We start from the raw sequence: 19,232 nt of genomic DNA, 5'->3' as shown, positions 1-19,232 counted from the left end.
TGTGCATCATCTGGATACACTGCTATGAAGTGGTGCAAGGCAGATTATCCTTATTCTCTCTGGCCTCTCTGTCACTGTAAACAAAAAGGAGCAGCTATGGCTAGGAGATTAGTGCTGGTTTTTATTTGGCAAGTTAGTGTATTTATTTAATATGGTTTATACTTTCATCTTTAGTACGATTTTTTTCCCCTTGGCTAAAATACAGGGCTCCTATGTAAAGTGCAGTGCCTTTATTAGGCAGCTCGAAGCTTTGGCCCAGGAAGTTCTTTAGGAAGGTTTTTAATACCCAGCTCAAGATAAGCAACATACAGATATGTACTAATCTACAACAGGGAAGAGCCTTGAAGATTACAACCCTAGGCAAGTCATTTATGCTGCTCTCAATCAAATGGAACGCTGCTATCATGAGAGACCAGGAATGGAAGGCTACCAAGTAGAGATACAGAGGACAAAATGCATAAGAAAATCTTACAGAGCAGGAAATAAGCTCTCTGTAGGGCTCGACAGGGAATTCTTGTACTCACATAAAAGCATCCTTTGGTCTAGTCTGGGATCTTGAGCTAAATGAACGAAGTCATTTTCAGAGCAGCAGTTCTGCTGCTGTTGGCAGGAGTAAGTCAGCCCTCAGCCTCCTGCTGCTTCTGGTTTAATTTTTCAGAAGTTACCTAAGAAAATGCTGTAGCTTAGAAAAAACTTACCCCCAAAACACTTCATCAGCCAGTTCTTGTTAACAAGTACCCCTTGGTTATAATTGAATTGATTTATATTTAACTTGGTATCAACCATGCAAAGCCTAATATTTTTATTCTGTTTTTACAGTTATATCCACGAATAAAACCCAGACAGCGAACCCTTGCTTGAATTCAGTTGTACGACAGTGCAATACCATGCTGGTAACTGGAAACTTAAAACATACACTGGAGCCATCATTTTTGATCATTTCACACAGAGAAATAAAACTATGATATTTAGTTTTAATGGTGCTTTCTCTTGTTAAATGGACAGCATCCACAATTTTCAAGATCTGCAGTTTGTAAATGAGGATCGTTTTTATGTGACCCACCACTGATGAGGAGAGTGATGCCTCCACTACCTACAGTGTTGCGCCAACTATCGTCTACAGCAGTGTTTTAAGTTAAAGTTCCATGGCAGGAGCTTTCTTGTGTTAAATGTTCAGAGGTGTCATTTCCAGAGTGCAGATACGCTGTCCAGTTTGCTCCAACCCCACAGTAACTGTCCCATGTCAGGATTTTGGATATTTTGTTCAATACCAGTGAATGTTGAGTTCTCATTACTAATCAACTCTTTGGGTTCTACGACACAAGATCTTCACCTATTACATGCATAATTAAGTAGTCACCAAAGCTTGATGAAGGCTAGGATTTTAAGTGGTAACATGCTATACACTTAAATCCTAGTCTAGACAACCCCAACAAAAGCTTTACATAGTCTAGCATCTAGTATTATTTGCGTTTAGAATCAAGGTAGAGAACTAACAACACAACAGTATTTGTACACTTCTCAAAATCCCTACACAATATTTCACTTGGTGTTTTATTTTCTTATTATTCAGCCTATAGCACCAGTGTTACCTCTACTAATATAAAGGTTCCCCTACTAACCACCTGGGCTTGTCCATCCTGGACAAAACAGTACCAAACTTGCAGCAGCTTAAGGGATTTGTACGTCTGCATGGATGAAAGTGCAATAGTTGAAAAGGGTAAGAGTCTGGTAAGGGTTATACTGTGTAATTTGAAGTCTGCCTGAGTCAGTCTAGAAGAAAATATGAAGGACTGGATAGAAGTAGTAAGAGGGGTGTGTAGATGCTAAGTCAAGGAGAAGAAAGAAACAAGGTTTACAGAAAGATTTAAGAAAGGCAGTAGCTTATTTGAGGACAGTTTCTGTGGTTCTTGGCAGCCTACAGCTGTTGCCAAGGCAAGTTATGCAATAACCTATTCCACTACGTTGTAGTTTCAAGCAAAAAATAAAAAAAAAAGCACTTCACTGGAATTTTAATTGTACATGATTTTATATACCAAAAGTATATTTTGAATTTCCCATTATAAGTTTTAGCTGTCTGTCTTGTAATTTTCTCCCATTTAACAGTATGCAATTTGATTAATTCTTCATGTACAAGTTCTGTGTATAATTTATATATCCATTTCTGCAGTGCTGTAACTTGCTTTTACCACAGGTTAGCATTAACTGTATATATTGTGGTGAAAAGTGAAAGGGTATTATTGTTGAAGAATTTGCTACATGAACGTGATGATTTCAAGAGCCTATGATACACTAATTCAGAGAACATGTAAATGTGCACAATAAAGTACTGCTAAGGCATGGCTGCATTCTCCAGTATTTTTACATAGGTAGCCAAAGTAGACATGCCTTTGGTCATAGTCTACGTAAAAAGACTAATTCTAGCTTGCCGTGTTCTATCTGTAACTCAAGTTTCCTCACTGTTTCACCAGCTGTGCAGAAAACAACTTGCTAAACAGTTTTGGAACCTCCTTACACCAGTATTCCAACTGTGACAAATTAATATTTGTCTGGAAAAGCTCTCAAGGGTCCTTTAAACACAAGCTGACAACTGAGCCTTGTGTGCTTGTTTACTCAATTTTTACCAGCATAGGAAGACAGAGGGGAGAAAGACACTTGGCTCAGCACGTGTAGCCAAAGGATTCATGCCAATAGTTGAAGCAATTATCAACACTTAGAACTAGAATAGAGTGCTGTTTATAAGTCGTCAAAAGTTTCAGAGAGTAGAGACCACAGTATCCATCATTAAAAAAGTTATATATTGTGAAATTAAATATCACCTCATTCTTTTAAATAAGTGAATTAATTTATTCATATTTGTACATTAAATTGTATACAATTTCAGCTAGCATTACAGTTAGATTAACAAAAGCTAGTTACCAAAAAGAAAATACAAAACTAAAAATTATTCTGGAAGCTTATTTATTACAGAAGTTAAGTTTCAAGGTCATGTTCATGTAAGTCCAATTTGGTGGTATTTGGTGAAATATTTGTATGTTTAAAATGAAATGTTTAAAAAAACCCAAGTGATTTCTATAAAATCATATCTAAGGCAGATTTTATTGTACATCGATTTTAAACATTTGGATAGAGGGAAAAACCTGAGATCTATACCCAAAAGCTATTCTCTGCAGAAGAGACATACACATTTGTTTGCTTTTTGTAGCAAACAGTATTTATAATTGTTACTATAAAAGTTGTGCTGTACATTAGCTGTAGTGCAGGTCACTTTCATATTAAGTGCCAATAAAGGCTTAACAAAATATACAAAGTCTTAAAAGGTGAGGCTGTTTAAAGCATTAATTGTATACATATTGCACACTATAGTGAATACTCATACTCACATTGCATTTGCCAGTTCTTACATAATGAACCACACTGGAATGAGAAAGGGTCAAGAACAGCAAATGTTACCAGCTGTCAAATTAGCAAAAAGTGAGAGGCAGGTCCATGGAGGCTGGTGTCTTCCCTCAAGCAGCCAACAGTTTGCTGTTCTTACTGGTCCCGGGACTCATAAAGAAGTTTTGCTGCCTAACATGAAGGCAAAATGTCATTGTGTTAAATGAAGTTTCACTTGCAGCCACTTCCATCTCCTTCCTACCCCTCCAAATGTTTCCTTTAAACCCAAGGCTTTAAATTCTTCCTCTCTTTTCCTTAGTCTAAGGCATTTAATAGCATTTACATAGGCACTAGAGTAATTTTTGAGACTATTTCAGGGTTACTTTAAGTGCAGAACCTGAGGTCACTGAAGACTTCAGCTCAACACATTTGTTTCTTCTTGGTCAGCAATGACCCTTTCTGATCAAAACTGCCTTTAGAAAAGCTAGAATAGAAGTTTCTGAGATTTTGGTAATCTGTCTAAACACATGCAGTAAACAGTTACTCTGTTTGATATTCCTCCTACCCCTTCTGCCTCCTCCTTGCAAAGTTTTGGTGAGGCGTTCCATTTGTCTCATCCTATAGGATTAACCAAGCCCCTGCAGTGGGAACAGACATGCATCCTCTAGCTGCAGGTGCTTTTATGTGGTATTAACTAGGACCTCTGAAAGCCTCACTGCACTGGTCAGTTACTCCAAACTGAACTATCAAAGGAGACAACTCTGGGGTGCGGGGAGGGTGTTAAGGTTATCCATGAAGTGCCAGTTCTCACCTTATTTGTAGGAGTTGCATTGCTTGTGAAAGACAAAGTGGAACAGGTCTAAGGAAGAGCTAAATTGTACTCACACAGCAATACAAAGTTTGAGTGTGCTGTGCTAAACACAGAGTTAAATGCTGGGGTTAGGGGTGGCTGGGGAGCTTAACAACAGTGGTAGAGTAGCAAACAGCCACGCACTTGCATTTGCAGACAGCTTATAAATTACAGTTCTAATTATCAACTGATCAGATGAACAAAGTTCCAGAACTAGCTGGGGTGGTTTTGGTTTTTGTCTCCCATAACTCTGACTTATGAAATAGGAAACTTCAGTTTCATTAGCCATACAATGCCTAGCAACAAAAGATGAAAGTCTTCCCCAGGGTCCTGCCCCCACCTCTGTTCCTGTTTTCAAAAATCAATAACTTCTTTGAACCTTCATAAAGTAGTAAAAACAATTAGCTGAGTTTAGGTTCAAGAGAGTATTTCATAATGCACATTCTTCAGTGAGTAACAAAAACCCAAGGAACTTGGAAGTCCAATTCCTACTTTTCACCTAACACACATAAGATCTTGGGGAACCCTTTGTAGTGTGTATCTTCCTTCAGCTATCTGAGCATAAAGCTAAAGTCATGTTCACAACAACCATCCATAGCTTCTGTTTTCTTAGCAAGAAGGCCCTAGAATCCTTAAATAAAAAAGAAAAAAAAGACTCCTAAGGCTGTGTGCTCTCTTTAGTGCTACTAAGCACCCTATGTAAAGATTTTCTTCAGCCTTCTGTAAGTTTTGCCTCCTTTGCTTACCTTATGCATAGCTGCCAGCCAGCTTGCTGACAGCTTCTTGTTACAGCTGAAGTCTTCACTAGCTGTAAATTTCATCTGCATTAGCTCCTCTGATCCTGGTACCTTATACTGCAGAATCATACCTATGGCACGAGTATTCCCTCCTGAAAAAAGAAATAAAATCATGAACAGCAACAGGTTTTACCAACTAAGTAACACAACTTCTTCTAGCTAATAAGCATGTTTGAAGAAAACTAGCTTATCACTTAATTCAAAGCACTAGCAACTGCAGGTGCAGTAACAACTGCCACATCAGAGGAGGTAGTGACCATGGGTGTTAGTGCCAGGCAATGGAGTGTGCAGACTCAGTATCATTCAATTCTCTCTGGCAATCACTGAGGCAGAACTTGTACAAGCCATGAGATAAAGCCACTAGCTACACACACTAAGAATACCCTCATATTTTAGTATTAGCATGTCTTCTCTTAAGTAGATGCCATAGTTTCATACTGTAGCCTGCAGTTTGCAAACTGAATTACTTGTGTCCAGTTAGAAAAGTGATAGAAAAGAGGGATCCCTGCTTGATCCAAAGTCTGGCATAGCAGTCAAAAGTCCTTCCAAAGGTTGGGAAAGATGCTTACGCAAGACTAGATAACAACAGGCAACGTCATTTGCTTCCTGAACAAAATCCGCTACAAAGGACATTGCTCCGACAACAGTGTGATAGCAAGATGTTTGTATCTCTTTTACTCTAGCTGCATAGAGGTTAAGATAAACCAAAGCAAAAATACAGAAATGAAACAAAAGCTTTGTTTAGAATACCACACTTTATTGGCACTATTTCCTGAAGCAGTAGAACATAAACTAAGCCCCAGGAACAGCACCACTGTACACAGGACACTTTCTGCAAAATTCTTTTTAAACAGAAGCGTGTGTGAGAGGGCTCCTGGGGGCCATTACTGCAAAACCCAAGCAGCCAAACAAAGACAATCTTAATCTAAGCAACCTGATCAAAAGCCTGCAAGCACTGTTTATAAAAGTAGCCATTTGCTCCTCTTGCAGGGAAGTGAGTGATGAAGTTGGATTTTGGTTTATCCTACATCTACCTGGTCAAAGTAACAGATTAAGGGGCTACTCAAAGATAAACCAGTGGAAATCAAACACCTACAGCCTTGACCAGTTTGCCCATGTCTGGTATTCCAGGACATTACTGAGTCAGGCAGAACACACCTTGCATAACGACGTCTTACTTCTTTTAAAGATGTGTAAAAGCAAGCCATTAATTAACAGTTTATTTATTCAGTGCAAAGCCTTACTGGACAGTACAGAAGAAGCATATTATTCATTTCTGGTATACACAATTCATCACACCTCTGCTGAAGTAGATGATGTGTAATACTGTGTACCACTAAAGATACTATTTCTCATCTTCCCTTCTCTCTTCTAGCATGGACAATAGCACATGTGGTCTAAAGGTGGCCTTGAGTGTTTTAGTTCTCCTCCAAAAAGTTACAAAACATTCTTTCTCAGTTTATTAAACAGACAGATGGGAAGAGACAGGTACATGTCAGATTTGAACATAACTTAAGCTGAACAGCTAGAGATCAAGCAAAAAAACAGCACTGCAGAGGAAGAAAGATGGGAGAGGGGCCATGACAACATGCTTAGGTGAGTCATGCTCAAAGGTACTGGCAATACCTTCAGTAATATGCTGGCTCTCCAGAAGGCTGGTGTAAGTGTGAATATCTTTTTCTACCATCAAGAAGGCAGGCAGGCAAAAAGATACAGCAGTCAGAAGAGTAGTGAACAAGGAATTACAGGAGCATTAAGGAACTCAGCAACAAATCTGGTTGATTTCAGTACCAAGATAAGTTCATTGAAGTTAACATGCTGTACTGACTGAATATCGCACAGATAGGCTGCCCGATTAGAAAATTCCAGCAGTGACAGAGGTGTTGCTAGAGAACAATTATTAAAATTCCTGACCTTGTTTGTTCTCATTTCAGTGAAATCATATTCAAGTTCATCCTGAAATACTCTAAAATCTGGTAAGAGATGAGGCAGTAAGTAGCTGCCCTCTGATTCAGGTGTTACCAGTTTCATTTGGCCACCCTTTAATCTTAAATGAAGTGAAGAAAGCATAGTTTAAGTATTTATATCCCCCCTCCCCCCCCAGTTTCTCTCTCACTTTCCTCACAATTGTACCAGTAGAAAAGAAATCCCAGCTGGATTCTGAAATGGAAGCTACCAAAGACTAACAGTTCCCTCCTATGGGCTTTTGAATCACTAGATGTTTATATTTAGCCAAGAGAAAGGATCAGAACAGATGATGACCACCTTTACTCAGGTTTATCAAGAAGCTCTCACATATTATAGCTGTAATTCTTAGGTTTTCCCCAAAATCCCACTAGCCACAGACAGGGTTGCACACACTGCACTTCATTCTGAGAGCAGTTGTAACTAACATAGTTACACCTAAGTTACCAGTAACCTAGAAATGCACTGTCTAGCTCAAACAATAATTACAACGTCACATATTTTTTTCTTAATAGTTAATTTGCATTCAATGAAAAATTTACCTCCGGGAGTAAATCCCTCTGTAAGTATCTGAACAGTTGAAATCTGTATAATTTCAATTTCATAGTGGCTGTCTCCATCCAAAACCAGATATCTACATAACAGAAGAAAAACTCTTTTTTAAAAAAATGGGGTTTTTTCCTACCATATCAAGTCCAAATCAAAGGAAAAAAATAAACATAATCTCTCAGTGACTAGCTGTTTATATGTTCTTTGGGATGGGGAAGGAGAGAAATCAAGCAGGAAAAATTACTTTTCATTGAAGTTCTTCACTTAAAGGAAAAAAAACCCCACAAAACCTACAGTTCAGTTTGCCAGGAGACCCTTTCAAAATATTAAAAGCATTCTTCCAAAGTTCTGGGGGAAGAAGAGAACACAGAGTCTAAAGTGTTCTAGCCAACCAAATTATAGGGATGACCAAAGTAATGCTCTGGCTGTAATGTTAAACAATACAGTGCAGTGTTAGAATCATTCCAAAATAAGCTTTTTTCAATGGCTACAGATTTTTCCCTGCCCCCCCTTCCTATGATCCCCCTATTAGCTGGCAAAAAAACCTGTGTTCCAGTGGGACTGAGAGGCATTATCAGTGAGTGGAGGTCCACCATTCCAAGGCAAAATTGTATCCATCCTTTCAGTCCAATTACTCTCTCCAACATCCCCACATCATGTTAATCTTATTTTGTTTAGGTTATTAGATAATAATATAGCTGTATTTGCAACAATAATACAGTTTACAAGTGCAATTCTGTCAATCCTTCTCACCTCTGATTGTTGGAAAGTCGACAAACCATGAGCTCAGATTTATCAGATGTTCCTAGAGTTACAAAGAATGTAGCACCTGGAAAGAAATGTTTTAGTATTCTAATGCAGAGTTTAGGAAGGAACATTCAAGTATCAAAAAGGATAACTGATTTTTACTTACTGCACCTAATACACTGAATTGGGTGAATTAAGAAACTAATTGAAATGTTAAACTGATTAACATCAGCAGAACACTCAAGTATAAAAAGCTGATCTTTAATTATCATGTTCTGAATCACAGGACCTTTCACAATTGCTATGTAATTTCTCCCACATGTTGTAGAAATACAGATGATATCCAAGATTAATCTTTTAAAAATGGGAACAGATTTGGAGATGGCAAAAACAGGCAATTAAAAACCCTATCTTGTCACCATAATACAAACTATTGTTTCAGTATTTAAAAAAAAAAAACAACTGTCAAAAGAATCTAATAGCAGGATGTGCCCTTCAGCTCTACACTTAGTAAACACACCTCTTTTTCATTACTGAAGGCTAGTTCAGTCTTACTTTGAGGTCAATGAACTTCAGCCTTCATGTTAAGTTTCTTCCTGCTCAAAACAGCTCCTTTGACATCAGGAAAGTCATCTTAGCTACATTAGTGAAGTGATTCATAACTTAAAATAAAGCAGACTACACGCCTAACCACTTTATTTCCTCCATGCCTCACGCTCCCTGTATTACCTAATCCCAATACTGTTGGTCTGGGAAATGAAAAAAATAACAACATACAGCCCTGCCAAATTGTCTGCAGTCCACCTCCATAATCTGAACCACGTGGCCTCAGACAGCTTCACCTTGCTGCCTATTTCACAACTTTACAGTCTCACTGGCCCCTCAGCATGGGCCCCCAGGCTGCTGCTGAAGCAACAGAGAGGCAACAGCACAAAACTGCCAAGATCATCACAACCACCATCTGAGATTTGTGGCTCTACAGCAAGCCAGGAACAACTTCAGACTTCAATTTCATAACACGAATGCAAGCAGGACAAACTTTAAGAAAAGTCTTCAGTTGAAAATACATTATTTAAAAACTCTTCTACACCCTCATTTGCAGAGTGAAGAATGATTTGTATGTTACAGGGATGCACATACTCCTTTCTGAACCTAGAATCTCCCTAAGAACATTCATGCTAATCAAACTTGTGGTTTAGCTTACCAATTATACACATTGGCATCATGCTGAGAGTTGAGAGCCCATCAAAAGGCACTGAACGATCACAGAAGATTTTATAAACTGAAGACTCAGCTTTCTAAATGTAATTGGAACACAAATTACTGTATTGCATGTAGTTTTAATGCTATGCAAAATTGACCACTCACGATGATCTGCCATCAACCATAGCTGTAAGCCATGGACAAGATCAAAGCTCACAGATGAAGCCTGAAACAAGCACTGTATCTTGTTAGAAAATACTAAAATATTCTCTACTGTAAATTATTTTTCATCCTTATTTAACGTGACAAGAATATGGCCAGAAGATGCATTATTTTAATAAAAATGCCAACTGCACACACATCTGTTCTCAGAGGCATTAAAAATTCCTCTGTCTTTAATTAATCACTCTTTGTAAACTGACTAAAAGTGTAAACTTACCTCTAAACAAACTCATAACACAGAATTATTAACTGGCAAACAAGAAGCATGACAACAAAACAGTATTTAAAGGAGACAACTGCAGCTTGTTTGACAAACTCTTGCTGTTTATCAGATTTGTTTAACACAGCATTTGAATAAATATAAGTGAGATCAAACGAGCTTATATATGCATTCAGTCCTTACCATTCATGAGTACTTTAAGCTGTTTGTCATAAAACTCTGTTTCTTTCTGAGAGATGAGGGCACATTCAGCACACTGCCGCACAGGGTCCACAAAGCACATGCGAGGCAGAGGCACTTTTTTACTGCAGCACTTGTCACAGAAACACTTTCCACACCTTCTGCAGTGATGCTAAGCATGAGAGAACATTTTGTTTGTTTATTTACGAAGAAAACTGTTAGGGAATAATTTGATAAAAGTTACTACATTAAATATCCTCCTCCCCAAGAAACAGAACAGTTTCTCAGGTGTGAAACATACAAGTTGAGGGATAGGTAAAGGAAATTTAACTGCTAGGGCAGTAGAAAGAAATCTCTGAAGATTGAAGACAAAAGACTGAGTGTACATGAACAACAGCACTATAAGTCTTTGTTGGCACTCTGTGAACGTGCTTCTGACACAGACTAGACAAGACACTGAAAGGGTTTCTCCAGTGTCCAGTAAATCCTTCACCTTACTGTCAATAAAAACACAAGAGAAGCGTGGTTTCTAGGTCCCTTCCCATTTCCAAGCAAAGATCTTGGGAAAGTTCAACTGGAGATCTTATTCTTCTCTCAAAACTTATTCTAAAGTTTTTCCCATGGAAAAAGATAAAAATCTTCATACTTAAAGCCTAAAGCTATTTCTCTATCAGAAATACCAGGTAGCATAGTACAAATCCAATGAAGTTGCAAAATCAGAACTAGTTATTACACTGTGTTTCACAGCTACTAAATCTGCAACAAGTGGCTTGTGCTCCAAATCACTACTGGCGTGTGACAGTCCCAGCAGGTCTTCCTGATGCAAGTTCTCATGCCAGAACAAGTATTCCCAGGCAAGCAGGAACTGATTGTGGCTCAAAGCAAGTTTGAACAGCTTGATACAAAGAACCGATACACTGCAGTTTTGGTCAGTGTTAGGCTTTCCTTCCGTATATTATGCAAAATTCTCTGGAGTACCTATTTCCCAGGGCTACCTCCATTTACTTCCCAAAGCTAACACAAGTAAAACACAGCAGCCTAATGAATTAGTGCTTCTGAACCAAAACGCTCAAACCAACCAACCACCATGCTCTTAACCCATCCAACTAAAACAAGAACTAGGAGAAAGTACACTCTGTGATTGAGGGAAAGTGGAGAGGGAGGTGCTGATCTCTTCTCCCTGCTATCCAGTGATAGGATGTACGGGAATGGTTCAAAGCTGCACCAGGGAGGTTTAGACTGGACATTAGGAAGCATTTCTTTACCGAGAGGGTGGTCAAACACTGGAACAGGCTTCCTAGAGAGGTGGTCGATGCCCCAAGCCTGTCAGTGTTTAAGGGGAATTTGGACAACACCCTTAACAACATGCTTTAACTTTGGTCAGCCCTGAACTGGCCAAGCAGTTGGACTAGATGATCATTGTAGGTCCCTTCCAACTGAAATACTCTATTCTAGTCTATTACTAGGATCACTAACTGACATCCTAATGCTCTTCAAGCCTCCTGAAAATATATACCTATCTGGTATAACATATCAGAATGCCTGGTTTACAATTTCTCCTTCCCCCTCCCTCCAAACAATAAATTAAAAAAACATCAACCATGTCAATGCACTGCAAATCATACTTCCGCTTCTTTCTTCACATTCACAAGTGCATGCTAAGAGAGTGTCAATGTAGTTATACAAAGGAATGACATTCCCTGCTAAAAATCATTGCTGGCCTTTTTTGGGAGGCTGCTTTCCTTCTCCATGCAGAAACCTCAATATCAGCAGAATGTTTTCTGATAGTAGTATTCTGCACACCAGCATGCATTCCACAGCGACCTGGTTACTTTTATGTAGGAACATAATGTAACTCTAATGTTAGTGGGTTTTCTTCATACAGTGAGCCTAATTATGGCTTACAGCAATCAAGGCTGTTTACACTTTCTACTTTAATCAGAAATTCCCTTTTCCAAACCTGAGATAAATCCTGTTTTACTTTTAGAACAGAAAGAGAATCTGAGTTTTACTTCTCCGCACTTTAACAATATGGTTCTTTAATATAAGATTATAATTCATAACTCCTGAAAACATGTAAACGTTGGCTTACATTTCCACAACTAATTTTATCTCCCCGAACACAACTGAGTTAGTTGATTTGGCTTCTATGTCAGTACTGATATTAGCAGCCCACTCCAGCATGAGTTCTTCTAACTCCTCCTTTGAATGGGAATCAGTAGGTACCCAGTAATTTGGAAAAACTCTATGTATTACACATTGAGCAAGAAGAAAAATTTCAAAGAAACAGAATTAAAACAAAAATGGTCTCTACTCAGAAAAGGCAGAACAGAAACAAAAACTACTTTAAGTTACATCAGACTTTGCATGCTATTCTGCTGAAATCTTCTACATTTTAAACCCAAAGTAGTCCATATTAGTATTTTGTAACAGTTAATCCTTTACATTTCATTGATTTCTCTTACCTTTCTAGTTATGAAGTCAAATTTTGTATCACACTGCATACATCTTGGGCACTAGAAAACAGTACAAATTAAGATTAATCTACAAGATTTCTAAACCTTTAATCCTACTACCATATACAAAGACTGAGCTTTATGTTATGCCCTAAAAAGAAACACCTCCAACAAATTTCCATCCTTTATCTCTTCACCATGGATGGCTTTCATTTAATATTGATGTAGCAAAATAACAAGACAAAAAAAGCTGCCAAACTCATTCGCCCTAAGGAATACTGCATCTTGCAAGCAGTCAAAACTATATTTCAGAAGTACTTATTATGTTTAATTATGTTTAGCTATTGAGGTAGTCATATATTCCAGAGTCACCTGTTTTTATATAAGCTGTCACCCTCACTGTATGCTCTGTTGACTCTCTAAAACATTGTTTACGTATTTTCATGCTCTCAATACTTACACATTTTTGAAACATGCTAGGAGATACTTGGTTTTCTTCCAAGCCACTAGGACTTCTTATTCCAGCTACAAAATGTCACTTCCTGAAATATCTCTTTCCTAAAACAAGCTTACACCCACACTCCTCCCAAAAGAAAAGCCAGAAAAAAAATGAAGTTCCTCTCTCGCAACTAAGTAGAGTTTAAGGGGTGACAGTTTTTATTTTCTCAACTACCAGAAGTGATCAGTGATTGTCAGACAATTAAAATTTTCTGTATAGAAAGTCACCTACCAAAGGGCTGATATTCAGCTGTTAGATCACTGGATTTTCACCAAGATTTTACATATTTTTATCCACCATATCAAAAACCACTCTGCAAGGCTTATAATGCAGTTATTACTTGTTTATTTGCAAATTTTAATGCAAAATTATGCCTGACATCTGAATCAGGAGAACATGGTTAGATCCTGTACTAAGTTTTGTAACTCTAGAAACCGAAACTCCTCAAACCGGACTATCTCAGACTACAGCAGAATGTCATCTTAAAAACATGCCCTAAGCTGAGCCATTGCTATTTGCTAAGAACACAGTAATAACCATTTGCCTTTAATTATCATATTTCAATACTTAACCCTTTATCTTCTATAAATTCCTTCAGATTACAACAGCTTTTGTCCTCCATTTCAGGGACTTTTGCTTCAGCAGATACTCAATCACTGTCACAAGTTCAACAACTACAGCCAAGAAAATATTACAACAGCTAAATTAAAATTCTCTAGAAACTTTTCACGTCCTTTTGAAGTAGACGATTGTTGATAATTTGCAATAATTTATATGAAGTGTTCTGATGTCTAAACAGAAGTTCAACAAATATGGAGTAACGGCAGTCACTGTAACGGAACGTAAATAGCTGCTACTTGCAATATTTGTTACAATAAGCTATCTATTTCTAAAACCCACACAAAAAAGAAGCAGAAGTAAGTGTTCCCATATTGTTTCAAATAACATACCAAATTAAGGCATCCAACCAGCTCTTTTCACAATGGCTGTAGAAAAGCTTATTCTAACATTCACTGATGAATAACCTTCAGCATAAAGCAACTTCAGCATTCCCCAGGTTTCATCTCTGTAACAAGTAGTACTCTACAGCTAATACCATATTTTACTGCACATTGATCTTGATTTAGTGTTTTAGGTTTTGATATGTGTAGCTTAATAGCTTGCCTGTGAGCTGGACCTGGTAAGAATTTGGTATACTTTGAATTTACCAAGTGTCTAACTCATTTTCTTAATGAAAACATGTATTTTTTTGGCCAGAAATTAGAAAGCATAAGCCACAAACTAGGGGGAAAAAACGCTCTTCTAAACACTGTCCTAAATAGATTTCATACACAATGTCACACTAAACATACAAGTTGCTTTTCAGGAAGGAACAAAATTATCCATCCTCTTATTTTATAGAAACTCTAAAGAAAAATATTTCTCAATTCCAGGTAACACTGCCTGATATATAGAGTGGTCATAAATAAACCACAAATTGAATGGCATACAGTAGTAGGCACCACAGAATGTTCTAACACAAGTAGGCTCGAAACACTGTTCCTTCAAGGCACTTCTGCTTTGAGTAACCAGAATCAAGTGAATCCATTTGCATAAAATCAACTTCTACTTTGCCTGGGAAGAGATCTCTATTGAAGAACATCTCGAAAGGTGAATTCTTCCTATTCATCCATATGCTGACATAATTATAGAGAGTGCATGAGTATTGAATTAAGCTTTGTTGCTTGAAGGGGTTTTTATCACATTTACAGAGAAGGAAGCATGATGTTTGAGTTAACTTTTTGTGTCTTCAAGATACAGGCTTTTTAAAACTAGTGCAAATCTGATTTTTTTGTCAAGTGGAAACAAAAAGATATGAAGTAAGAAATTAAAAATGCATGTCACAAGTATGTTCGTTTCACATACAATCAACATGCCACTAATACTGGTATCAGATTACTTCATATAGCAAGAGGAAAATGGAAGAACATCTAACAGTTATTGGATCTTGGTATTTATTTAAAAATACCAAGAGCTAGTTCATTACAAATAGAGTGGAACTTCCCACAGGTTTGCCTAAATGTGCTAACGAATTTGCATAATACTTTGGATCCAGCTAGAGGTGAGACTACTGTACATGGACAGGAAGCTATAGTTACACTTCATATGCTTTATTTGCATATACAATAACAAAGCGATTCAAGAAGTGATGCAAGGTAACACCTGGTTGAGCTTGTTAACACAGTGAACTTTTGCAGACATGAAAGTTCACAAGCTCATCAAATCGCACCTTGTAACACGCCCGACCAAAACAGCTGATGCCAGAGTGGAAAACACCACAATGCAAACATATGGCAGATATGGCTCATGATGCTTTCTGATATTACAACTGTACAAGGCCAATTCATTGCCTCAGCTACACGAACTCGTCAGCAGTCCGAGCACAGCTCTGTCACACAACTAGTGCCAGCTCCAAGAGCCTGAGCCAACAGAGAACCCAGCTACATAAAGTTCAGTTCCCTCCCGCAGCAATCCAGGAGCCCTAGGGAATCACCGTCACCACATCTGTGAGCTCCTCTTGCACATCCCAGCTCTGAGGCATGCAGCGCTCCTCAGCCACATAAAGATCTGGTACACAGCTGGATGTCATGAAGTTTGGCCACCTCTGCATTTGATCATACAAATTTTACTCAATTTCTAGTCCAAGATTTCCTTAATAGGAACATCATCAGTTGAGCTCTGCTGGCGGTTAACAAAGAAATTCCAGGTTAGACAAGGCACATGCAGTGACCAACATTTTAAGCTCTGTCTCAAGTTTAATGATGCTCAGCACAAATTTTCATGTTATTATCCACCTCATTATTTATATTATAAATAAGACTACCAAAAGGAAAGTTTTCTGTAGTCCTGCTTCAGTCTTACACTTCAAACTCCTCAAAATAACTGATATTTTAAGACTGTATAATCTTGTGACATAAAATTTAAAAATTGAAATGTATTTCAGTGTTACAGAAGTTTTGCAAAACTACTAACTGCCGTAATTTTTAGGTGGCTCTACTTTTAAAAAATAAGCCAGTAGACTCTTCCTGCATAAGAAAAACAAAGCTACTGAATTTGTGACTGTTACTGGCTGCACAGCAGAAGCCAGCATATTTGAAAAGCCAGATCAACATTTGCTAATACCAGTCCCTTGTCTTGGACAAAGAACACTTTTTTTTAGTTACGTCTGATATGGTAACAAGAGCAAGAGTTCTTGCTGAATTAATTAACTAGATAACACTGTCACTTTAAATTTCATTTTATTAATAAAAACATGGATTCTATAAGCTTCCCTGTATATTGTGTACCTGCTTTATTTAAGGAATAATTTTGTAACATATTTGGTAAACATTAACCAAAGGGACATCAGAACTTCAACACACTTCAAGAAATCTAGTAAAATAACTTTTTACAAAACAACAATAATGCAAGATAAAGAATATGAATTAACAAATGCATTTAAAATGTTTGCCTGTAATACACTTCCTCTCAATAGCAAATATCTGAGTCTGATACAAAGGCAACATTCAGTCACAAATCAACACCATCAGCCTATTGACCAACAGATTAGAGGGGAAAAGTTGAATTTTAAGGAGAATGAATACCTGCAGTACAACTGTAATATAAAATTCAAACTAACAACACACATCAGACTGATGTACTAAAATATACAGACTTAATTCTTAATATATCTAACTAGTTTAAATAAATCCTACCACAATCCTCAAAAAAAACTTTAGTTGAATTAAGATGGTACTATGTATTAGAATGAGTTAGAAGTACCTTACTTTTTTTTAAATGAAACTAGTCTGCTATAATCAAGGACTACTGAAATATAAAACTACATTTCAGAAGGTCAGGAAGAAAACTAACTTCAATTTAACTGTTACACACAAATTCTATCCGTTGATGATGATGATGCCAGGAATCGTGTTTCCAGGTGGCGCAGGTCAGTGCACACAGGGCACAGCAAGTCACCGACACAGCAAAAGCAGACTCCACGCAACGCAAAGAGAAACCCCTTGCACAATAACTGCTCAGATTTTGCTACATACTCCCTGATAAATACACACCCCATCTGCAACACACCCAGTGCACCACACCACGTATGGTGCCGAGTGGGTGGGAGCACCGAGAGCTGAGCACTGATACCTTCAAATGACACTCAGCTCCGGTCACGGAAAATTTTATCTTACCTACACTTCGTATAAGACAGATAACCAGTTGCTACTGATGACAGGGAGGATTTTTTTTTTTTTTATTCCCTAAGTACGGAAGAGAATAACTTGATAAAACTCCCACAAGATATTTTAGCAGACCGCTTGTTTAAAATAAGTTGAAAAAGTCACCTTCCAAAAAAGGGTTGTTATTTTGGACAAAACCAACAACTGACTGACAAGTCATGCACCTTGTGACAGTAAAGGTTAGTCTGAGCTGCAGAAGCTGCACTAGCAGAGCAAGTCTCCAGAATTACTACTTTTACACAGAACTTTCTGCCTCAGGAGATACCAGGTAGGAGCAAAATTTTCTTCCTCATTCCTAACCAAGGAGGACATAGCATTCCCATACAAAACAGACCAACCATGTCAGTATCTGGCAAAGAATGACTTTGTTTAATGACTCCCTGCCTAAATTCGTATTGGCTCATCTAAAATAAATCTTAATTCTGGTCACATTTAAATGCATTGGCATGCATCCATACCACAGAGTGCTGGCAACAAATAAATAAACAAACAAACAATTGATTCTAAGTTGTATTAGCATCTAGCTGTATGGACTGGTAACAAATAATGCACATTACATGAAATTTACTAGAACATCATGATCACGTATTTTACTTGAAAACTATTTAAAGGCAAAGCCGACTGAAACAGTCCAAGTTATTCAATACTCATTTAACACTACGAACATTCACACTGGGAGCCAGAAAGGCTGTTCTAACTTCGCCTTATTAACACTTTGCTTTTTTTTTTTTTTAAATCAACATGGTCTTCAGAATTACCTTTAAAAGCACTTAAAGAGAACGCTTCACTAAACGTTAATGCTGCATGGCTCACTACACTTTTAAGTTCCTCACTAATTTTTGCGACAGGGCCACACACCCCTGAAGAACGAGTGACAGTCCTATCCTTTTCAGTCCGCTACTCCCACCGAAGTAAAAAACTGTGGTTCACAACTAAAAAAACCGCACCCGGGCGAGCCTGATCCGCTGCCCGGTCCGTCGCCGAGGCGAGGCGAGCCTGCCCGGCACCCCTCAGCACCGGGCGGGCTGGAGAGCCGGGCCAGCCCCGCCGCCCTCTGCGCGCGTGCCGGCGGCCAGCTGGCAGCCCCCCCGAGCTGCAAAGGGCCCCCCCTCAGCCGCTGCGACCAGCCCCCCGTGCCCCGGCAGGCAGCGACGGCGGAGGGAGAGCGGGAGGTGCCGGGAAACGCGGCGGCGTGCGAGGAAGGGGAAGAAGCCCCATCTCAACCCCTCGGTTCCCGGCCCCTCGGACCGGTCGCGGCCAGGCGAGGCGCGTCCCGGCCACCGCCGGGGCAGCGGCCCCCTGAGGCGGCGAGGACCCCCGCGGGGCAACCGGCCGCCGCGAGGAGCCGGTGGGGCGGGAGAGGGGGGGGAGCCCCCCCGTCCCTCCCCCGAGGATGAAATGGCGGCGCCCCCGCCCCTACCGATACCTCCTTGTCAGGCACCCAGGGCGGCTCGTCCAAGCCGAAGGGGCTGCGGGCAGAGCGGTGCTCGGGCACCATGCGCAGCCCGCTGGGCGAGCGCACCAGCTTCTTGGCGTCGCAGGCCTCGCAGCCCGACATCTTCTCCCCCCTCGCCACCACCCGCACCCCCCCCTCAAACTCTGCCACCGCTACTCTCTCCCCCGCCTCGGGACTGGCACCGCCGCTACCCAATGACCGCCCGGGCCCTTCGGAACGGGCACGGCGCAAGGCCAATGGAAAGCAGGGAGCCGCCAGTCCCCGCGCACCCGCTCCAGGCGCCCAATAGAACGCTGGCTCCGGACTTCCCAGCCAATCCCCTCCGGATTGGGCTTTAAGGCTGTCGTGTTATTCCTTCCCCACCCCTTTTGGGCGCTCGAGGCGCATGCGCAACGGGAATTGCCGCCCCCTCCCACCTCCGCAACCCGGAAACGCAGGGCGTCCGTGC

The 19,232-nt window shown here is 39.6% G+C and overlaps 2 protein-coding genes across 14 annotated transcripts in view; one reads left to right on the top strand and one right to left on the bottom strand.

Moving 5' to 3' along the window:
• The window catches only part of PPP1R13B (protein phosphatase 1 regulatory subunit 13B), a 73,307-nt gene extending 70,967 nt beyond the window's left edge, over window positions 1–2,340 (top strand). For all 8 annotated transcript variants that reach the window (XM_052783299.1, XM_052783300.1, XM_052783296.1 and 5 more), the window contains one exon: window positions 820–2,340. In XM_052783299.1, coding sequence (XP_052639259.1) covers window positions 820–861 — 42 coding nt within the window. In that variant the 3' untranslated portion in view covers window positions 862–2,340. The remainder of the gene's footprint in view (window positions 1–819) is intronic.
• Window positions 2,341–3,080: 740 nt separating this feature from the next.
• ZFYVE21 (zinc finger FYVE-type containing 21) lies at window positions 3,081–18,937 on the bottom strand. 6 transcript variants are annotated; one of them, XM_052783323.1, is made up of 8 exons: window positions 18,755–18,937; window positions 12,577–12,627; window positions 10,115–10,283; window positions 8,293–8,368; window positions 7,533–7,624; window positions 6,652–6,705; window positions 4,975–5,117; window positions 3,081–3,570 (listed from the first exon to the last, which is right to left on the bottom strand). In XM_052783323.1, exons 1-8 carry the CDS (start codon window positions 18,884–18,886, stop codon window positions 3,535–3,537), a joined length of 753 nt encoding a protein of 250 aa, XP_052639283.1. In that variant the 5' UTR covers window positions 18,887–18,937; the 3' UTR covers window positions 3,081–3,534. The 6 variants fall into 6 exon arrangements, with proteins under 6 accessions (XP_052639283.1, XP_052639282.1, XP_052639287.1 ...); XM_052783322.1 differs by having other exon boundaries at window positions 18,749–18,935; XM_052783327.1 differs by lacking the exon at window positions 18,755–18,937 and adding an exon at window positions 14,017–18,370.
• Between the last annotated feature and the right edge of the window lie 295 nt (window positions 18,938–19,232).

The sequence above is a fragment of the Harpia harpyja genome, chromosome 3 (assembly GCF_026419915.1).
Source record: "Harpia harpyja isolate bHarHar1 chromosome 3, bHarHar1 primary haplotype, whole genome shotgun sequence".
In the NCBI taxonomy this organism is placed as follows: domain Eukaryota; kingdom Metazoa; phylum Chordata; class Aves; order Accipitriformes; family Accipitridae; genus Harpia; species Harpia harpyja.
The sequence above is the reverse complement of the archived record's forward strand: the minus strand, read 5'-3'. Positions and strand labels throughout refer to the sequence as shown.

What these genes read in the sequence shown, in the direction of transcription:
- ZFYVE21 (XM_052783322.1), bottom strand. Translation starts at nt 18,886, where the DNA reads ATGTCGGGCTGCGAGGCCTGCGACGCCAAGAAGCTGGTGCGCTCGCCC. An exon ending in TTGACTTCATAACTAGAAAG is followed by an intron (nt 10,284 to 12,576) that starts GTAAGAGAAATC and finishes TCTCATGCTTAG; the next exon opens with CATCACTGCAGAAGGTGTGG. An exon ending in GAGCCAGCATATTACTGAAG is followed by an intron (nt 5,118 to 6,651) that starts GTATTGCCAGTA and finishes TTCTTTTTTCAG; the next exon opens with GAGGGAATACTCGTGCCATA.